This window comes from Oreochromis aureus, linkage group 23 (assembly GCF_013358895.1).
Source record: "Oreochromis aureus strain Israel breed Guangdong linkage group 23, ZZ_aureus, whole genome shotgun sequence".
In the NCBI taxonomy this organism is placed as follows: domain Eukaryota; kingdom Metazoa; phylum Chordata; class Actinopteri; order Cichliformes; family Cichlidae; genus Oreochromis; species Oreochromis aureus.
In genome coordinates this window covers 29,492,161-29,514,321 of record NC_052963.1, presented here as the reverse complement: position 1 = coordinate 29,514,321, position 22,161 = coordinate 29,492,161, and the positions used below count along the sequence as shown (strand labels likewise).

General features: G+C 39.9%; 1 protein-coding gene across 6 annotated transcripts in view; it reads left to right on the top strand.

Annotated features, from left to right (window-relative positions):
• Positions 1-22,161, top strand: part of LOC116309327 (tumor necrosis factor receptor superfamily member 14-like) — a 53,186-nt gene that overhangs the window by 19,914 nt on the left and 11,111 nt on the right. For 4 of the 6 annotated variants that reach the window (XM_031725897.2, XM_039607228.1, XM_039607227.1 and 1 more), the window contains 4 exons: positions 9,748-9,845; positions 14,089-14,191; positions 19,538-19,637; positions 21,956-22,040. In XM_031725897.2, the coding sequence (XP_031581757.1) occupies positions 19,558-19,637; positions 21,956-22,040 (165 nt within the window). In that variant the 5' untranslated portion in view covers positions 9,748-9,845; positions 14,089-14,191; positions 19,538-19,557. Of the gene's footprint in view, positions 1-4,285; positions 4,406-9,747; positions 9,846-14,088; positions 14,192-19,537; positions 19,638-21,955; positions 22,041-22,161 lie in introns of those variants that run through there. The other 2 variants (XM_031725898.2, XM_031725899.2) reach the window with 2 other exon arrangements.

The window sequence follows — 22,161 nt, the reverse complement described above, 5'->3', positions numbered from 1 at the left end:
GGGGTTTTTTTTACATTTTGAGAGAAGCCAATTGAGTCTAATAACAGATTAAATGCGATGTTGAGGCTGTCATTTTATGCATCTACATGGATGTTAAAATCACCCGCGATTATTATTTTATCTGAGCTGAGCACTAAATCAGATAAAAAGTCTGAGAAATCAGACAGAAACTCTGTGTAATGCCCAGGTGGACGATAGATGATAACGAATAAGACTGGTTTTTGAGTTTTATAGCTAGGGTGGACAAGGCTAAGTATCAGGCTTTCAAATGAATTAAAAGTCTGTCTGGGTTTATGGTTTATTGATAGGCTGGTGTGAAAAATTGCTGCCACACCGCCCCCTCGGCCTGTGCTTTGAGGTTTCTGGTAGTTAGAATAACTCGGGGGTGTTGATTCATTTACTCTAACATAATAATCCTGCTGTAACCAGGTTTCTGTAAGTCAGAGTAAATCGATTTGTTAATCAATTATTAAGTGACCAATCTGTAGGAAAAGAACTCATAGACTGTCACTGCATTCATTTAAGTCGCCCCATTTACAAAAAGAAAACAAAACCAAAAAGTGAATAAAGCATATGGAAAAAAGCAAAGAGCATACTTTGTTCAGATTTAAGGTTTTTTTCTTAATGTACACGACCCGTGAAAACTTTTAGAACACCCCAGTTTTTCCAGTTATTTTTTTGCTATTGAATAGTTTGCTATGAATAGCTTGAAATGGTACAAAGGTAAGTGGTGAACTGCAAGAGGTTAAAAAAAGGTAAGGTTACCAAAAACTGAAAAAATATGTACATTTCAGAATTATACAAAAAGGCATTTTTCAGGGAATACAACGTGGGTTAACAATGTAAAGTTGTTCTGAGACAATGGAGGTTGATCAAGCCTTTAAAGCTTGTGTTACTAATTCCTTTCAACTTTTCTTTACTTATAACCCCCTCTGTCTGCATAAAACCAGTGTTGGTACATGCTGTGGTACCATACCCTCGTGAGCACCAGTTGAACAGTATTGTACTGCAGAAAGTAGTTTGTTGCAAATAAAAAAAGTGGTTGTGGTCGTAGCAAGCAAGTCTCAGTCTGAACTGTGAGGAGAAGACTTTGAGCTGCAGGTTTGACAGGATGAGTTGCAGCAAGAAAGCTATTGCTAAGACGTCAGAATAAGACAAAGAGGCTTGCCTGGGCCATGAAATACCACCATTAGACTGCTGAACACTGGAAGAAGGTAATATGGACTAATGAATCAAAATTTGAAACCTTCGGTTCATCACGCAGGATCTTTGTACGCTGTTGAGTAGGCGAAAGGATGGTTCCCCCCTCTTAAATAATCAGGCCCCATCTTATCTTAATGACCTTGTAGTACCATATCATCCTATTAGATCACTTCGCTCTTGCACTGCAGGCTTACTTGTTGTTCCTAGAGTATTTAAAAGTAGAATGGGAGTGAGCGCCTTCAGTTTTCAGGCCCCTCTTCTGTGGAGCCAGCTTCAGATTAGGCTTAAAACTTTCCTTTTTGCTAAAGCATATAGTTAGGGCTGGACCAGGTGACCCTGAATCCTCCCTTAGTTACGCTGCAATAGACATAGGCTGCCGGGGGATTCCCACGATGCATTGAGTTTTTCCTTTCCAGTCACCTTTTTCACTCACTATGTGTTAATAGACCTCTCTGCATTGAATCATATCTGTTATTAATCTCTGTCTCTCTTCCACAGCATGTCTTTATCCTGTTTGCCTTCTCACACCCCAACCGGTCGCAGCAGATGGCCCCGCCCCTCCCTGAGCCTGGTTCTGCCGGAGGTTTCTTCCTGTTAAAAGGGAGTTTTTCCTTCCCACTCTTGCCAAAGTCCTTGCTCTTTGGGGGTATATGATTGTTGGGTTTTTCTCTGTATCTATTATTGTACGATCTACTGTGTAATATAAAGCACCTTGAGGCGACAGTTGTTGTGATTTGGCGCTATATAAATAAAATTGAATTGAATTGAATTGAATTGAATTGAATTCCACAGTGTGTGGCATCAACTGGCACACATGGACGAGCAAGTGTGATGGTCTGGCTCCGTTTTGGTGGAGTAGGATCGCTGATTTGTATAGAGTGAGAGGCACACTGAACCAGAACGGCTACCACAGCATTCCGCAGCGCCACGCAATACCTTCCAGTATGGTAAATAGACTGACTCTTATATAGCACTTTTCTAGTCTCCCAGAGTACTCAAAGCGCTTAATGCAACATGCCACATTCACCCACTCCTTCTATGATTATAAGTGCTTATTAACTAACATTCACAGATATTCTTTAATATCTTGCTCAAGGATATTTGACATATAGACTAGGGGGAGTCAGGGATCAAACCACCAACCTTCCAATGAGTACATGACCTGCTCTAGCTGAGAATTTGTTAAGTTATCTGTTCTAGATAAAGAGCTCTCTATCAGCCAATTAGCCTATGACACAACCATTTTCTTAAATAACTTGAATGAAATCCCCAAAATTATACAAATCATTAAAAATTTCTCAAAAGCTTCAGGGCTAAAACTGAACTTAAACAAACGTGAGATCTTACTTTTAAAAGACTGTACCATATCTAAAGCTTTTAATATCCCTGTAAAATCCAATGTCAAATATTTGGGTATGTATATAACTAAAAATCTTAATATTTGGGAGAAAATCCAAAATTGTAGAACCCATTTAAATAAGTGGGCACAGAGAGACTTATCCATTCGAATATTTCTCACCAAGATGGAAAGTATTTCCAGGCTAATATACCCTGCATACACATTAGGTGTACCCAAATCAGCAATCAAATCTATTAACTAGCTAAACTTTGATTTTATATGGAAGCGAAAAACCCACTATATTAAGTAATTTAGTCAAACAATTTAAAGATGGAGGATTGCAAGCTATTTGACAGTTTAAATGGCACCCTAAAAATAAATTGGCTCAGATCATTTTTAAGAAATCAAAATAGCCTATGGTTTCATGTTCCAAACAAAATATTTTCAGATCTAGGCGGTATTAATCTTTTACTTAGATGCGATTTTGACATAAAAGAAAACTCCCCATAAAGCTTTCTTCCTTTCACCAGCAAGTTTTATTATACTGGAAATTAATATACAAACATAATTATAGCCCACACAATACTCCCCTGTGGAGTAAAAGTAAGGAACAAATCGATCTTTGTGCAAAAATGGTACGAAAAAGGCATCTGGTCAGTAATGCATTTATTAAATGATAGAGGTAATATTTAATTCGAAGATTTTTGTGCCAATCATAACTTGCAAATAAACAACAAAGAGTTTCAAAAAATTATTAGGCTATCCCTCAAAACATTCTTTGTACAGCACACAATCTCTTTCAAACCCCTGACCTCCCTGCACTTAAGTAAATGGGCAGAACATTACAGTAACAGTCTAAAACAATTAAGATTATTCACTAATGCTCTTTACAGATATAGATCCAGCCCAAATTCAGTTTCACAACTGTTCTCCTGCAATCAAAAGAAAGAAATCCGAACAAATTAGCTAAAACTTCCCATTCCTCCAAAAGCTAAGGAGGTCTATTACAAAATCCTCTCAGGTGTTTACCCTTACAAAGAATTTCCCAGACATCGTTTTGCTATTGATAATAACTCTTGTTCTTTCTGTGATGGGAATATTAAATCGACAGAACATTTATTTTACGAATGTATATACTGTAAAGTCCTCTGGGACGATGTGCACTACTGGCTTTTCCCAAAGATTCTAAACTTGCTTAAATTTTCTAAAAGTGATATTATTTTCGGATCTCTAAGAAAAGGAAAGAAACTTGAAAATGTCTTAAATTTAATAATTATTATGGGTAAATTCTTCATTCATAAATGTCGATTTCTGAAAACAAAGCCGTCCTTTTTCCCTTTTCACAAAGAACACTGCCTCTTTTTCTCATCTGTAAAGTTTATGGACAAAAAACAAGCTGTGGATCTGCATCTTATGGTTAATGAACTGAAGCTTTTAGAAAACCCCTAGGTTATAATTTTATTTTATGTCTTTTAATTGTATTAATTTATTTCTTTTATTTATTTCTTTACTTATGTTTATATTATTTTCATTATTTTTCTTTTATATATTGAAATACAGCCTGTTCAGGTATTATCTCGTGTTGGAAAAGGCTTTGCAAATGTTGCCATATTTGTTGTACTTGTTACATTTGTTTAATTAATTAAAAAAAGAGCCTTCGTGGCCTGACTGTGACGTAATCGGCCTTCAAACGCGGCCTCTAAAGGATGCGGCCTAGGTTTTACGTTTCACGCATGCGCAGAACGGGAACGTAAGCGTTTAACGATTGAAACCGATAGTGTGAAGGACGCGCTCTGTGAGTTTCACGTAATCTTGGGCCTAACGTCCTAAGTCCGAGGATCCGTGTAAGAGTTGGCGGAGATGGTAAGTGTCCTGATTGAGTGTAAACGCTTTGTGGAGATGATTTTCAGAGTGTGAGGAAGGCTGCGAATGTCTCCTCTCGGATCCACAGCGGTGATTTGGTTCACACAGCAGCAGAATGAGCTTCATTCACAGCTGCGTCACTCTTTCCTTGACAGAACATGGCGGCCAATGCTACCGCTGTTTTTGTGGTGTTAGTGTTCAAAGAGTCAGAGCAGCTCAGTCTCAGTATATGTCACAGTGCTTTATATGTACCATGATAAATATATATTACAGCTTGTTTCTGTTATTCTGTGGAATCGGCAACGAAGGACAAAGTGAGACATTAAAGAGCGGCTGGTTTCACTCTTTGAGGAGCCGCTCCCTGATGTGGGTGTGACGTGAACGGCTGTTGTTTACGCTACAGTCTCAATTGCTGAGCTTTGTTACACTATCCTGGAGACAGACGGTAGAATTAGCCCTGTATTTGGTGTTGTTATATTATATATATATATATATATATATATATATATTACACGTGGGTGATCCACAGTAAAATATAAAATAGTAGAACACTAGGAATAAATAACTTCAAGATTCACACATTTGCAATTCAGAGATGCTGATTTTATTTATCTATTTATTGTTTATCTATTTAAAACGAACACAGCCAGCTCTATTTGTGACATCATTTCTGCTGAACACCAACAATAAGATAGCACAGCTTTTATGCTCCCTAAACACAAAACCACCAATAGCTGAACTCAAAGACTTGATGGACCTAAGGTGGACCTGTGCTGCTTTCCTCCGCCAGGGCTGCCCTTTGTCACCGGTTCTGTTCATAATTTTTATGGACGGGATTTCTAGGCGCAGCCAAGTGGCGGAGGGCTTTCACTTCGGTGGCCTCAGAATGTCATCTCTGCTTTTTGCGGATGATGTGGTTCTGTTGGCTTCATCGGGTGAAGGCCTCCAGCTCGCACTGGAGCGGTTCGCAGCCGAGTGTGAAGCAGCGGGAATGAGGATCAGCACCTCCAAATCTGAGGCCATGGTTCTCAGCCGGAAAAGGGTGGAGTGCCCACTCCGGGTCGGGATGAGTTCCTGCCCCAAGTGGAGGAGTTCAAGTATCTCGGGTCTTGTTCGCGAGTGATGGGAGAAGGAGCCGGAGATCGACAGACGGATTGGTGCTGCGGCTGCAGTGATGCGGACGCTGCACCGTCCGTCGTGGTGAAGAGGGAGCTGAGTGTAAAAGCTTAAGCTCTCAATTTATCGGTCGATCCACGCCCCTACCTCACCTATGGCCACGAGCTGTGGGTAGTGACCGAAAGAACGAGATCGCGGATACAAGCGGCAGAAATGAGCTTCCTCCGAAGGGTGGCTGGCTTCTCCCTTAGAGATAGGGTGAGAAGTTCGGCCATCCGGGAGGGGTTCAGAGTAGAGCCGCTGCTCCTCCACATCGAAAGGAGCCAGTTGAGGTGGTTCGGGCATCTGACAAGGATGCCTCCTGGGCGCCTCCTGGGTGAGGTGTTCGGGCATGTCCCACCGGGAGGAGGCCCCGGGCAGACCCAGGACACGCTGGAGAGATTATATCTCTCGGCTGGCCTGGGAACGCCTTTGGTATTCCCCGGATAAGCTGGAGGAGGTGGCTGGGGAGAGGGAGGTCTGGGCTTCTCTGCTTAGGCTGCTGCCCCCGCGACCCGGCCTCGGATAAAGCGGATGAAGATGGATGGATGGATGGATGGATGGATAGGAATAAATAACAGGCAAGAGGGATGTATAAGAAACAGAAAGGCACACGTTAGAGGACAGATTCCAAAGTACAAATATATTACAGTAATGTTATTGCGTGTGAACAACATCGAATGTAGCTGTGTGGGTGGTGCAGCCGTAATCATACTGTGTGCATTTATTACTAAGGTCGTGTCAGTGAGTCCTTATGCAAGCGGCTGTGTGTGGTCTGTGCTCTTTGGATATACACTCTATATGAATCAGTGCATTCAAATTGTTATCGGCATATTCTGGGATCAATGATCGATGGATTAATGTTATAGTTTAACTCGTACACTCAACTGTGTGACTTTGAACTCTGGACTCCTCTTGCTGTGATAACAGAGCCTGTATAAACCTGTAGACAGTATCAACTGCACAACTAGTCAGACCTGTCTGTAAGTGTCAGGTCTAAACAGAGATTAATAAGTCTGCTCAGATTTGAAGAGATTAAAGTAGCAGAGAGCTGGTGTTATGTCTCCTCTCAGCTAAGATCGGACTGTTACACCTGATATCTTCGGGTCCATGTGCACACAGTGTTGTGCTAAAACATGATTTCTGTGTGTGTTGTTTAATAGGCTGTAGTCAGCAGGATTTATGACGTGGTTATATATTAAAGAAAGAAATTACCTGGCTCCAAGTATCTGTATGACTCTGTTAGTGCACCTGCATTACAGTCAGTCCACTCCTTGTTGTCCACCTAAATGATCTTCATAGAACCATTATCTTATATTTGTTGGATTGTCTGCTGTCCTCTTGGCCTGATCTCTCTTGAAGAAGATATGTTTAATGTCAATGAGACTTTAGCTGGTCACAGATTATGTGCCAACATGTCATTTACCATGGTTAAAATGTGGCAGTCAGTTTTTGGCAAATACCAGAAATCGTTTTTTTACCAGGCAATCAGTTTTTGGTGCAACACCTGCAGTCAGAGTGTGGCATCCTAGTTTGGACGTTTTATGTCTCCTATATCGATGCTTTTGATTTTCTTTTTTAAGTTTCTAGTTTGTTTCTTTTATATTTCTGTGTAACATAGATTTGCACAGTTCAGTGGGTTCTCACTTACTGGTCTGCAGGCTTTATTAAATGAAAACTTCCACAACTGTTGTTACCACTTTGGAAAAACAGTGAGACCAGACATTTCAGCTGATTTTCTAAAAACACTTGAAAGTGGGTTTTTTTTTTTTTTTAGTGTTCATGTGCTGTAGCATCGGATGCAGTTGAAAACATTCTTGACATTAATCTTTGCAGCTGCTAGTCATGTGACCACACTTCAAACATGAGGAAGTCTGACCTTTGCTGACGTTTGCTTCTCAAACAGTCAGTCTTTTCTTTATGTGGGTTATTTTGGAATCTTTTACAGACTAAAAGGCTGTGTTGTTCACTTCTACAGTAAACTAAAGGCCTGTTGGTAGGATCCACAAAAGCTGCTGGCGTTTTTGTTGTGACTTCTTTATCATTTCCAAACTCAGTTTTGGAAGGGAAAGCCATGTAGTAAATACTTGTGCTGGTTTCAGGGTTTCTGCACCTCTTGATTATAATTTCTGCTGTGTTCAGTCTCTGATGCTGGTAGATGTTTCCCCTCAGTTACCATAAATTGGGTGAAGCATATACTTAGCTTGCTTGTTGTCAAAATTGTCTTCATGCTTATCTTTGATTTCTCCTGCAGACCACTTGCAGCCTTTCTCCATATTTCTTGAAGCTCACAGTGGAGCTTGTTAACAAGTGCCTTTGTAGTTGTGGCATTATCCAAGTCATCCATAAAGCTAATACCAAACATCACATTTAAACATCCTGTCAGGAACAATGCAAAAGACTGTAACATGCCAACATCTCTGGCTTAATTATTTGATAGTCCCAACACTTTATAAAGCTTCTGCAATCCTATAGTCATCAAAGAAAAACTTGTCAAGTATGTGTTTTAATTTAGCATCACCGCTGTAATAGTTGAAGGACAGCATTTTCACATGGTTCAAAATTCCTTTTATCAGCACCACTAATATCTGCTGATGTCTACAAGAGTGTTCTGTACACAGCTCCACTAAAACTTTCATTTCTGCTTCTGACCCAGCCAGAGCAGCAGTGATTGTATTTTCTTTCAAGCCTTTATAGCAGCTTCTGTTGTTTTGTGTTCTTCTAGAATCTTAATTAATGCCAATAGATGTTTGGTTTTATCAATGACTTGTTCAAGCCTCTCATTCATTCATCTTCATGTATCGCTTCTCTTTTCACAAGTGCACCTACATACAATATACAGGCTGACGTCCAAAGGAGGAGTTGGTTTTCATTCATCATTACTATCATCACCAGACACAGAGTAGTGCCTGAGTCATTCCAGTTTGATTACAGAGGAACAGAGCTTGTCTTCAGTGACCTCACTGAACCTGATTTTTAAACACCTGGAGAGAAGAAAAGCTTCTTATGCTCATTTATGGTTTGTTGATTATTCTTCAGCCTCAAATTTGTAATGAGAAGGTTTCTAGAACAGTTCAACATGAGTAAGTATCATTTGGACTGGATTCTGGACTTACAGGGTACAAAGAACCGGGATAAATGGGATCCTGTCTAACCAGGTCTGCTCCCCGACTCACTCCCACATGGATACGTTAACTCATCTCTACAATTGATCCTGTCTACACATATGTGTCTGAAAATGTCAGAGACGTGCTTCTATGGTCTGCAGATGACTGTGTTAGTGTCATTCTGCTCCAGGATCATGAGAGCAGCCATGAACTAACTGTGCTGAAGATTTGGAAATCAAAAATAATTTGAGTTACAGGTGCAGTTGTGCTTTTGTATTTGTGCTCTATCCGTTTTTATATTCTCTTTTGTTTTTCTTTCTCTTTTCTGTCTGTCAGCTTTGACATTGTTATATTATACATATACTGTGAGAAACAATAGAAATTAATACATTACATTAAAAAATAAACAAACAGTATGAGCCTGTCTAGAACTCGTCTTAGAAAAACAAATCTGTTTGGCACAACGGTGCATTCTGATCATAATTCAGGTTGCAGAGGCTGCCTGACAGGACTGGCTAAAACATATCTAATACAAAAGAAATGAGTATTGAGTTTAAATATGTGGGAACAGTTTTTGATTCAAAGCCAAAGTTGTGTGCTTCAAAGGGAACCAGTGCCTTTCATGTTTGAGACATCTTTCTTGTTTCCACATTGATAACATCATGATGGTTTCATATTATCGAGCTTATGTTGAATCTCTTCTATGATTTTCCTTGGTGTCTTGGACATTTGTCAGGAAATGAAGCGATCAAACAGCTGATTGGTGAATCAGTGCTGAACCATCACCACATTACAGCAGACACAGCAGTTTACTGCTTCAATGTTTCTTGATGACTCAACATACTTTTGCAGTTTGTTCCTCCTTCACACTTCCCTCTGGACAAAGGTTTATGTTCCCAGAATGAAGAACAACAAAATTTTAAAAAGCTTTGCATCATTTAGATCAATCAAAATAGCTTTGTTGCTTTGTGGGTTACGTGATGCTCAAAACCTGACTGTATCAGGTGAGACAGAAACAGTCAGCTTCATCAGGTGTTAGTAATTCTGATCTAAAATCATTGGTTTTCTTTGTGTTTCTAGATGTTGTCTGGCTGTTCTTCCTGTTAAAAACTCCATCATCCCAAATCTCAGGGACAATCTCTTCTTTTGGACCATGGAAACTTTCACTTAGGAGCCAGGTAACCCATCCAAACCTGTGTGGAAAAAGTTGTTAAATCATGAATAAACTATGATGTTGGAAAGTTGAGTTCAATTTCTCTAGCCACACTCAGGCCTAATCTCAGACCTCAGACAGAAATCCCTTAAAATAAATCTTTCTGACAGAGTGAAGTAATCTCAAAAGTCTCATAACCCAGTCTGAAAGGGTTACAGAGATATGAGTTTATGCTGCTAACAATGAGTCTGAGTGGGACCCCTTCCTTGTAGATCTTTTAAAGTCCGTAAATACAGGATATAGCATCCCCTGGGTAAAGACGTAGGTAGGGCAGTCAATGATTTTGTCACATTTTGGACAGAGAGGACAGATGGTTTGAAAGAGGAGCGAAAGAAGCCATCTATTCCACTGTGAACGACAGTCTTTGAACAGAGGTGATGGCTTATGACACCAACTGTCTGCCATCTATAATCCAGTTTTGAGATCCTTTCCCAGACGCCTTAACGCCCACTCACATCCTGGGCCATTTGACCTCAAGAAATCACATGATAGGGTGGGGCTAGGTTCCACAGCGTTTTCACCCCCGAAATCTTGGCTGATTGTTACCTACACCCGTTTTCACACCTTGGCTTGTGTGATTAGGTAGAGGACAGGGGGCCCATCCATGTCCCTCTTGGGGAACACTCCCCTAGGACTTAACTCTGGGACTCTCCACTATTTGACCTTAGAACTGAAGAAGCTTCTCAGATGAGAGGTGAAACGTCTTCAAGCAACTTAAAAAAGTCCAGACGCTTTTCTTTGCAAACTCCTTTGACTACGATGACCTGGATGACTGAGAACCTTCACAGACACTAATGAAATACCTTAATCTTAATCTGTAAGATTTTTTCATTTTATTTTTTAAGAATCTACAAATTTTAGGGAACCATACAGAAGCTCCTTAGACCAGTTTTTTCAAACTGTGGTACATGTAACACTAGTGGTACTTGGACTCTCTCAGGTGTAACGCAGGAAATCGTCACTTTTTTAAGATGAAATAATATACCATTGTGGAGGTATGCAAAGATGACACGAGAGTTCCCGAGGCTCTTCTGGGAGCTGGAGTCAACCAGAAAACATCTCCCTGAGAGTGAGTGCTCTATGAAGAGCAGCCTTTCCTTGTTGCCCTCGGTTGCAGCCGCTACAGCCCACTGGCAGGCTCGTTTCCCTGGGCCTTGAAACTGCAAAGGCGGCACGGCGCTGTCACGCTGATGGTGAGTCAGGAACTATCGCTTGGATGCCGAAGCTCCTGGTAGCCAGGAGAATGCAATCCGCTTCTTCTGCGAGTGAGCGGTAATCCTTTGAGGCAAACAGCGGGGAGTTGGCGAGGCCAGCTCGCACTGGTGCCAGCAACTGTCGGAGGAAGACGTGAGTGAAGAGGAATCCGCCGTCATCCGTTCCTAGCAGCGTGCTTTCCATGAGCTCGAGAGCGGTACCATCACCCAGGCCCAAGAAAGAGAGAGGAGTTTCTCGGCCCTCTCTGCGCCAGAGAGGGAGTAACACTGCAGCAGCAGCATCTTGAGAGCGGTGTATTTCACCTTGGGTGGAGGGATCCCATGTGAAGCCACCACATGATGGCAAAATATTGAGCTTTGTGATGGTAAACACAAAGAGCAAATTAAGCTTCGATGTGCACGAACCACGAAGGAGGGTCGTGAAATCAAAAATCTGGCAGCTTAACAGCCACAGCAAAAATGAAAATGCACAGTTCTGCTATCACTTCCTATAAATGAAGACTGAAAACTAAACAGCAGTGGTGTGTGTAGGGTTACTGAAGTTTGGCTAGCTGTTATATAATGATGTGCTGCATGGTGGCTAGCTACACAGCTATAGTTAGCATAATATAAACAGTTAAGCTTGAGGACAAACGCTAACTTTTTTTCCATTTGATAAAAGTTAACGTGAGGGTTCCCGAAGGTTAGGGACAAATGCAATTAGATGGCAGGATGCTGTAAATGGACCAAACTTCAGTGAAGAGAACAACTGCAATATAAGGTTAGTCATTAATCAACTAGTGCATAGGCTGAGCTGTAGTTACATTGTAAGGTTTTAAAAACTGAGCTTTAAAATGAATAGTGATGATAAAAGCCAAGAGAGGTCCGACAGTGATCACTGAGTTTTTTAGGGGCTTGTTCAGAGTAAAGAGAACAAAATACAAAAGCATTAAAACATGTTAAAAACACAACAACCCTGATAAACAGAGAATAGTTTGGACCCGGAAACAGGTTTCATGACGTCATCACTTAAAGATTGGAAATCCCACCTGCTGTGAATGTTTTAATGCAGTGCAGTTGTTATTATTATCACATGTCACATCCTGTTTATGACAGTTAAAATAAATAACATTCATATAAGAAATAAAATTATCTGTGTAAACTGTATTTGGTTGTAAATAGGTCTATACTACTGTACTTTAAAGTTGGTCATAAGGGTGGTATTTCAAGAGCCATATACAGTGGAATGCAAAAGTTTGGGTACCCTTGATCATTTTCATGATTTTCTTTGGCTGTTTAGATCAGCAATTTCATTTAAGTATATCATATAGCACATGAACACAATGATATTTGAGAAGTGAAATGAAGTTTATAGGATTTACAGAAAGTGTGCAATAGTTACTTAAACTAAATTAGGCAGGTGCATAAATTTGGGCACCCCAACAGAAAAATTACATCGACATTCAGTAGATCCTTATTTTGCAGAAATAATAGCCTCCAAACACTTCCCATAGCTTCCAATGAGAGTCTGGATTCTGGTTGAAGGTATTTTGGACCTTTCGTCTTTACAAAACCTCTCCAGTTCAGTCAGGTTTGATGGTTTACGAGCATGGACAGCCCGCTATAAGTTACACCATAGATTTTCAATAATATTCAGGTCTGGGGACTGAGATGGCCATTCCAGAACATTGTACTTGTTCCTCTGCATGAATGCCTTAGTGGATTTTGAGCAGTGTTTAGGGTCATTGTCTTGTTGAAATATCCAGCCCTGGCACAACTTCAACTTTGTGACTGATTCTTGAACATTGTTCTCAAGAATCTGCTGATACTGACTGGAATCCATGCCACCCTCAACTTTAACAAGATTCCCAGTCCCTGCACTGGCCACACAGCCCCACAGCATGATGGAACCGCCACCACATTTTCCTATGGGTAGAAAGTGTTTCTCTTGGAGTGCTGTGTTCTGTTTCCTCCATGCATAATGCCCCTTGTTATGCCCAAATAACTCAATTTTAGTTTCATCAGTCCACAGCACTTTATTCCAAAATTAAGCTTTCTTATCCAAATGTGCTTTAGCATACCTCAAATGACTCTGTTTGTTGCATGTGCACAGAAAAGGCTTCTTCTGCATTACTCTCCCGTACAGCATCTCCTTGTGCAAATTGAACGATGAACAGTGACACCATCTATAGCAAGATGATGTTGCAGGTCTTTGGAGCTGGTCTGTAGGTTGACTCTGACTGTTCTTCTCACCATCCTTTGCCTCTGCTTATCTAAGATTTTCCTTGACCTGTCACTTCCGACCTCAACTAGAACTGTGCCTATAATCTTCCATTTCCTCAATATGTTCCACACAGTGGAAACTGACAACTGAAATCTCTGAAATAGCTTTTTGTATCCTCCCCCTAAACCATGATGTTGAACAATCTTTGTTTTCAGGTCATTTGAGAGTTGTTTTGAGGCTCCCATGTTGCCACACTTCAGAGAAGATGCAACGAGGAGAAAAACTTGCAATTGGCCACCTTAAATACACTTTCTCATGACTGGATTCACCTGTGTATGTGGGTCAAGGGTCAATGAGCTTACCAAACAAATTTTATGTTCCAAAAATAAGTGCTGAAGGTATTCAAATCAATAAAACGACAAGGGTGCCCAAATGTATGCACCTGCCTAATTTAGTTTAAAGTAACTATTGCCCACTTTCTGTAAAATCTATGAACTTTATTTCACTTCTCAAATATCATTGTATTGATCTGTTACATGATATATTTAAAAGAAATTGCTGATCCAAAGTTGCATACCACTGTATTTTATAAGGTTTCTCTGTACCTGACGAAGGTCACACTGATATTGTAACTGGATGAAATAGTAGCAAACCTGACAGTGTTCAGAGGTTATACTTGTATTCTCTACAGAGGATAAATTGTTTTCATTATTCCTTCAGTTTTTTAAAAAATATTTAAATTTTAAAATGATTTTTTGAAATGTTGAAATGTTTTTCTTTTTTTCTGTTAGGGTGTTTCCTGTAACTGAAAATGGGATTTTTAAAGCGCACCGAGTCAATGAAAAAAAATCCTCCCGATTTTCACAGAGGGCCAGGTCCTGCTAACACAAAGAGGTATTGTGTGTCTAAATGTTGTTCCTGACTCAGTGTTTGTGAATAAATTCTTTTTCACACACTTATGTGTTCATATGTCAGTTCAGTTGTTGTTTGGACTGTAGCTCACTCTGATGATTGGTTCTCTCCAGTTTCCCATTAATGAGCTGATTGCAGAGTCATTCTGCTCTTATTGAAGAAAATACATCACTGTGGGAAAGTCCTGAGCCACACCATATTTCTTTATATTTTCAGGGTTTGTATGGGCGCTTGAAATCCTTGAAAATGCTTGAATTTTAATATTGCCTTTTCAAGGTTTGAAAAGTGCTTGAATTTCAGATGTGGTGCTTGAAAGTGTAACTATATTTCATTCACCACAAATAACTATCTGATTGAATAGTTATCTTATCAGATAGATTGCTGTTTTAATGAGTGTTTGATGGAAAACGACAATGGCGGAGTTTGCTCCCCAGTCGCATGATAGGTGAGTCCTAGTAAATAATTTTCCAGTACGTGTACGTTGCACATGCTATTTTTTAAAATTAGGATTATTATTTTGCTATCAAACTCGCTGGAGAAATGATTGAAATGCACTGAGTGTGATGCAGTATGGCAGCGCTATTATAGTAGTTAGTTATGGCATGGAGACTTATGGAATATGCTGTGAACTTAGCTAACATTACTTAGCAGTAATATTACTTAATTTACTCAAGTGAAAGGTTTAAACATTAGCCCGATACATAACTAGCCAACTTGAGGCTTTCTGATTAACTCTCTGGGGTCGACGGACCCACAGTCTCCATTTCAACTTGGGTCAAACATGCGGACTTCAAACTATATACCATTTTTTAAATTCTGTTGATAGGCCACGTAAAACCAGAGTTACGATAAAAAAAGTACACGCAATGTTTTTTTGTCTGAATAAAACAGTGGCATTTACTCCGGGAAGAAGCAGTTAAAACAGTGTTTTTAAGGAGAGCGCTAGCAAACACTCTCTGCTTGTGAGTGAAAAAAGAAAAAGAAAAAACACTCCTTCCCTATTGGTGGAAAAATGTACCATGTCGACCAACCAAAAAATGATATGGCAACATGTGCCATTTGGTTGTTTGGGAAGAGAGGGAAGTTTTATGAGTGATGGGTGAGAGAGAGCGAGTGAATGAAAGTAACAGAGAGAGAGAGAGTTTTGATACGTGAGAGATTTGTGACGTTTACCGTGTTTGGAGTCTCAGGTTAGTGTGTTGTCTAGTGTAGTTAGTGTGTAGTGTAGTCGTTGTTTTGTTTTGTGTGTCACTTCTACTAGTGAATGTCACAGTTGCTGCAAAAAAGCCACCAAAGGCTGATTGCAGTGTAAACGCTGTCCCCAGAAGTGACACACCTGCTGTCAGACCTGCAGGTTTATCCCTGTGCTGTTCTCCTCTGTGTTATAGTGGACACAAACTATTTTTTTGGAGTTCCATAAATAATTTGTGTGCCTTCTTATTTGATGCAGAACACCTGATTGTTCTGTAAATAGTTTTAAATGGTTATATAAAAACGTCTGGGCCTTGGCTGCATTTTAAGTAAATAGTACCATATAACTTTGTTGTTTGCAAAAGTTGTGCATAGTTTTTAAAAATGTACAATTTCTATTTGCATTTCAAGTTATGAAAATGATTCGTTAAACATGCTTGTGGTTTTTAAAGTCAAAAATATCACTTTTTTTCTACTCGAATTTAAATTTTGTCTGAATTTAGATAAATTGTGCTGATACAGTATGTCAAAATGAGAAAATAACAGATTGGCAAGATAAACAGTTTTTAAAGGTGAAATATAGAAGCCAAATCAAAAGTAGTCCTAAACGGCCAATTATACCCTGGACCCCAGAGGATTAAAGGCTTAAAGCAAAGTTGTCACCAAGTACTGTTTATATTTGTGTGTATTGCTGCAGCTTTTTTGAGTATTAACTTGGTGCCTTTGGGTGAAATAATGGTAATATGAGGGACCGATCCATATGGTCACAAAGAATAGCCACTTGTTTCTGTGCTACCAAAGTTCCCCGGCTTTCATTCAAACTGTGTTTATCGTCAGCACCTACACATTAAACTACTTAAATATTATAAATGGCTTCAAGCTCACACTGAAGCCTGTGAGACACTATCGGCCACTGAGACAGTAGACACATTTATATGTGTGTTTGTATATGAATATTTCATACTTTAAGGCTGCCTGTTTATTTAAGGGAGATGAACAAAATACATTAGAATTGTACATAATAATATTACAGATGATAAATTCAATAGATTATAAGTAGATGCTTGTGCATTCTTAAAGTCTTATATGTTGAATTGAACTATGTGATCTGTTCAAAGCCTCTCAGTCAGTGCTGTTGTCCATGCCTGTCTGACTGCTCATGATGTTATTAGCACAAACACTGTAAAGGTGATCATTTAGGACTTCAGCAATAATGTAGTTAGCAATAAAACAGTTAGTTTTATTGGGAATTAACTTAAAAAAAACAAACAAACAAACATCTGCCTTCTATTTTTTGTGTCACACAGGAAAGAAGCATCAATATCTGATGAGAAGACTTATTTATTTCTTTTTTTGTTTTTGTTTTTTCAACAGGAGATGAATATCTCTAACAAGTTGATTTGTTCACATTTTCACATCTTAATTTTTAAGTGAAATGTGCATTTTGGGTTTATAGACTATATGCATATAAGGCAACCGTTTCCTTTTGCAGTATTTTTGTGTGGTGCATTTTTCTGTGTCTTAACAAAAGGGGAACAAAGATGTTTAAGTTCACCTAGGACAGTGGTTCCCAAACTCTTTTTGCTGGGCCCCCCTTTGTTTTACACGAAAAATGTAAAAAAAAAAAACCACATCCTCCAACCACACACACCCATATTTTGCTCCATTGCGGTTTATTTCACACCTCAAACATTTAGTAAACAATTAAGCAAATACAAGTAATCTGCAATAAATTACAGGCAGTAAGAAAATAAACTACTCTTTTACGCTACGTCCACACCTACACGGGTATTTTTGAAAACGCAGCTGTTTCGTCCACACGTAAACGGCGTTTCGAATCAGCGAAAACTGAGATTTTTTAAAACTCCTTTTTCCCGTTTATGTGTGGACGAGGAATACAGAGTTCGTCACGCAACATCAAAGGTATGTGCCTTTTTTCACGTCACGCTGTGCACCACGTTATTGTCACGGCTGGGGCAGCAGTCGTGTTGAGGATGAATGAGGACCCAAAATGCAAGCAGCCGACTGGTGATATGAGTGAGGGTTTATTTACAGGTGGCAGTGGCAGAACAGGCAGTGAGGAATGACAAATGACTAAAGAAACCTAAACTGGGAAAACTAAAGGGCAAACCTGAAGTCATATGAAACGGAGAATGCAGAGAGACGCAGATTAATGCGGAGAGACGCAGATTAACGCAGAGATACACAGAAGAACGCAGATTAACACAGAGATACGCAGACTACACAGACGAGCCGACCACAGGCACAGACTGACACCCACTATATATACACACACAAACAAGGAGACCAGGTAATGACATACAGGTGGGAGCACAGCTGATTCTAATACACAAGACGACCTGAGGAGACAAGCTGAACACGATGACAACAGACACCGACCTTCAGAATAAGACAGGAAACCTAGAACACGAACCTTCAAAGTAAAACAGGGAACCCACAGGCTGATTTACAACACACAGGGACATGAACAGAGCACCGAGGACAGGCACAGGTAGGTATGACAGAAACACACAACTCAGACCCTAAGAACGAGTACAGAATCAGAATAAACTAGAAAACTGATAATAACAAACTCAAAGCGCTGGGTCACCGACCCAGGACCATTACAGTTATTGTTTACGTGAGATGAATTGCAGAATGGCAGATAGTCAGATCAACAGTATTTTGTCTCTATCTTCAGGTTTTACATGCAGTTACTGTCCCTCCATTTAGAAAGGCAGACGCGTCACGATGTGATTATTTTACGTGTAGTTGGGTTTTTTTTCTGTGTAATAATACAATAATTTAACATTGCTATCAATGCATTTTTCAAAAAAATGCCTCTCTGTGCAAAATGGGTTTAAAAACATAAACAACTGTGGGATACAGTTTGTCCGTGATTTAGACAGGGGGAACAAATCGTGGCAGGATCAGCCTGATATTATTTTTATCCCGCTGTAACCTTACTGTATAAATAGCTAACATCTCCAAAATGTCAGGAGTAGTTAGTCATTACAACAAGTGTTTGTGAACTTAAAATCAAGAATGTGGGATACTGTTTGTCCATGATTTGAAGAGCCCAGCCCGTGCTCCCGATGCAGGGAAAACTAATTCTGCAGGGAGACCTACCTCAGCACTTGTGCAGGTGAAACCAAAGGGAAGATATGCTTCACCATATTTTCTAGTCTTTGGCTTAGAATGAAGTTGGTTTGGAAACATATTCAGCGATGCTTCATCTCCTGTTTTGCGTTTGTGTGGGCGCCCCATGCTAGCAGTGTCCAAGCGTTTTGTTTTTTTCCTTTTCATACCGCGCCCCCCCTGCCATGGCTCTGCGCCCCCCCTAGGGGGCGGGCCCCACACTTTGGGAAGGTCTGACCTAGGATGATTTGTTTTAATTTTCACATGGTCTTACTGAGGTGATGCGAAATATGCATTCCTTTCTTCTTTTTTTTGGCCGGGGGGGGGGGGGGTATTCAAATCAATAAAACGACAAGGGTGCCCAAATTTATGCACCTGCCTAATTTAGTTTAAGTAACTGTTGCCCACTTTCTGTAAATTCTATAAACTTCATTTCACTTCTCAAATATCATTTTGTTGATCTGCTACATGATATATTTAAAAGAAATTCCTCATCCAAACTTGCATACCACTGTATTTTATAAGGTGGTACTCATTGTGAAAAGTTTGAGAACCACTGTTGTAGAGGATAAATCTAAATTTCAAATATAGGAAAACTCTCCACACATGAATCATCTACAGGTGCATAGAGGGAAAGAAATCTTTTTGCAGAATAAGAGTATAACCTCTGTATATTTATCATTATTTTTTACCATTACAAAGTTTCTCTGTACCCGACGAAGGTCACACAGATATTGTAACTGAATGAAATAATGGCAAACCTGACCATGTTCAGAGGTGATACCTGTATTCTCTACAGAGGATAATTGTTTTCAGTGAAGTAGTAGTTGTGGATCACTTGTTATTTCAGATGTAATGCAGTCCACTGTGTGGATGACTTCTTTATTTGCCCCCCCCCCCCCCTTTAGTCCTTCAGTTGTATTAAAATATTTACATTTTAAAACGATTTTTTTTTTTTTCAAAAACATGAATCAAAGTGTTTTTCTTTTTTTCTGTTAGTGTGTTTCCTGTAACTGAAAATGGGATCCTTAAAGCGCACCAAGTCAATGGAAAGAATTGACCATTTTCACAGAGGACCAGGTGCTGCTATCACAGAGAGGTAATGTTTGTCTAAATGTTGTTCCTGACTCAGTGTTTGTGAATAAATTCTTTTTCACACACTTATGTGTTCATATGTGAAGCTCAGCTGTTGTTTGGACTGTAGCTCACTCTGATTGGTTCTCTTCTGTTTCCTGTCAATGAGCTGACTGCAGAGTCATTTTGCTCTTATTGAAGAAAATACATCACTGTGGGAAAGTCCTGAGCCACACCATATTTCTTTATATTTTGTTTCCAAGGAGACAGACCTTCTGTATTTGTGTTTTTAAAAAATAATTCTGCACTGAATCACTGAAAGTCTTTCAAAGTTTTTTGTTGGGCTGCTTTTTCACTCATTTTCAGTCCAGTCCTTAAACCTGACCACTTTTAGACCAGTCTTTATCAAACTGTGGTACACGTACAGCCAGTGGTACTTCGGCTCTCTCTGGTGGTATGTGGGAAATCTCCATTTTTTTTTTTTTTTTTTTTAAGATGAAATAATATACCATTGTGGAGGTATGCAAAGATGACACGGGAGTTCCCGAGGCTCTTCTGGGAGCTGGAGTCAACCAGCTGGCGGGCTCATTTCCGTGGGCCTGGTGTGGTCACGCTGATGGTAAAAACATATGTTTTATGGAGTGGTACTCAATGTGAAAAGTTTGAGAACCACTGTTGTAGAGGATGAATCTAAATTTTAAATATAGGAAAACTCTCCACAATTGGAGAACCACTGCCTTAGAACATGGTAAGGGTCATTATCCACTGTGACAGAAGAATGACAGAACCGCCCACAATTCAGTGATTTTCAGCATTTTGAAACACTTTTATTAACGGTTGTTGTTCAGACAATTGGCTGCAACTTTTCAGCTCAGAGTCACACACACTAACAACAACAACCTAGTTCAGCCTTTAAGCTGGCGAGGTGTGTTTGCAGATGCCACTCAGGTGCATCTGCCTCCCCTGCAGCTGCACTGCAACCACGCCCTGCCACATCCACACATGGAGAAAACATGGAACAGTGCTGATCCTTTCTTGAGAGACCAGCCTATCAAAACTATTCCAAGGAACCATCAACGACTCATCCAGGAGGTCAAAGAAGACTCCATAACTGCATCTGTAGACCTGCAGACGTCACTTTGCTCAGTTAATTTAATTCAATTCCATTTTATTTATACAACAGTAGGTCAGAACAACAGTTGCCTCAAGGGGCTTTATATTGTAAGGTAGACCCTAGAATAGGGTTAAGGTCAGAGGTCATGATTCAACAATAAGACAGAGACTGGGCAAAAATGGAGAGTTCAAGGAGGAAAGGTTTGTGTCACATCTGCCAAGAAACATTTGGATTTTCCTGGGGCTTCTCAGAAATATTCTGTGGACTGATGAGACAAAAGCTGAACTTTCTGGAAAGTTTCAGTCCCGTTACATTTGGCATCAAAATAAGGACATTTCATAAAGCAAACATCGCAGCAGCAGTCGGGGACATGGTGGTGGTAGTGTGGATGGTCTGGGCTGCTCTGTTATAACTGATGAAACCATAAATTCTGCTCTTTACCAGAAAATCCTGAAGGAGAATGTCCACACATCAGATTATGTGCTGAAGCTCAAGAGCACTCAGGCAGCAGCACAATGATACAAAACAGAGCAGCAATTCTGCTTCTGAATGACATAAAAAAATAAAATGAAGGTTTTGGTGCGACCTAATTAAAATCGAGACTTCAGATTCAGACTCATTCAGATTGAGATGCTTTGGCCTCACATGTAGGTTAAATACTCCAAAGACACTTTTGGACTTTGGAGCAACCAATGCAGAGCAAGCTGTCAAACCCGAGATGGAAATCCTGATGAATGAAACCTTAGCTTGATGCGTCCGACTTCTTCTGTTAAATGAATCCACTCATCCAAACAAACAGTTCCATGAGATAATTTCATCAACTTCACCATGACTCTTTATTTTGTCACCAGGATTTTCAAAGCGTCGTGGAAGTTTTACGTTTCACATTGATCTCTTTAACATCGATCAGAGGGATGTGGGAAAAGTAAATCCATGCCGAACCAGGATCCCTGTGCACACTGACTTTCAGTTCATTCTCCTTGGTTTCTGTTTCCAGAGTACAGAACATCAAGGATTCAAAACAGATTTATTCACTCAGATGAACAAGTCATAGCTGTGTCACTTTTGAGTTACATGATGCTCCAAATTAAGACTATTATTATTTTGCTTTCATTATTTTGTACTAAGCATTTCTTTTGTCTGTTGTGTTGATATTATTGAGTCTGCATGTGAGGATGGATGACGAAAGACTGCCAAAAAAATCAAAAAAGAAATCTTTGTGTTTCCAGGTGTAGTCCAGCTGTTCACTCCACTCCATCGTCTCAAATCTCAGGGACACGTTTCGGAAAACCTGTGAATCCTGCAACATTTCTGGTAAAATATTTACATGAAGTTGTCTGTGAAGGTTCTCAGTCATCCAGGTCATCGTAGTCAAAGGAGTTTGCAAAGAAAAGCGTCTGGACTTCTTTGAGTTGCTTGAAGACGTTTCACCTCT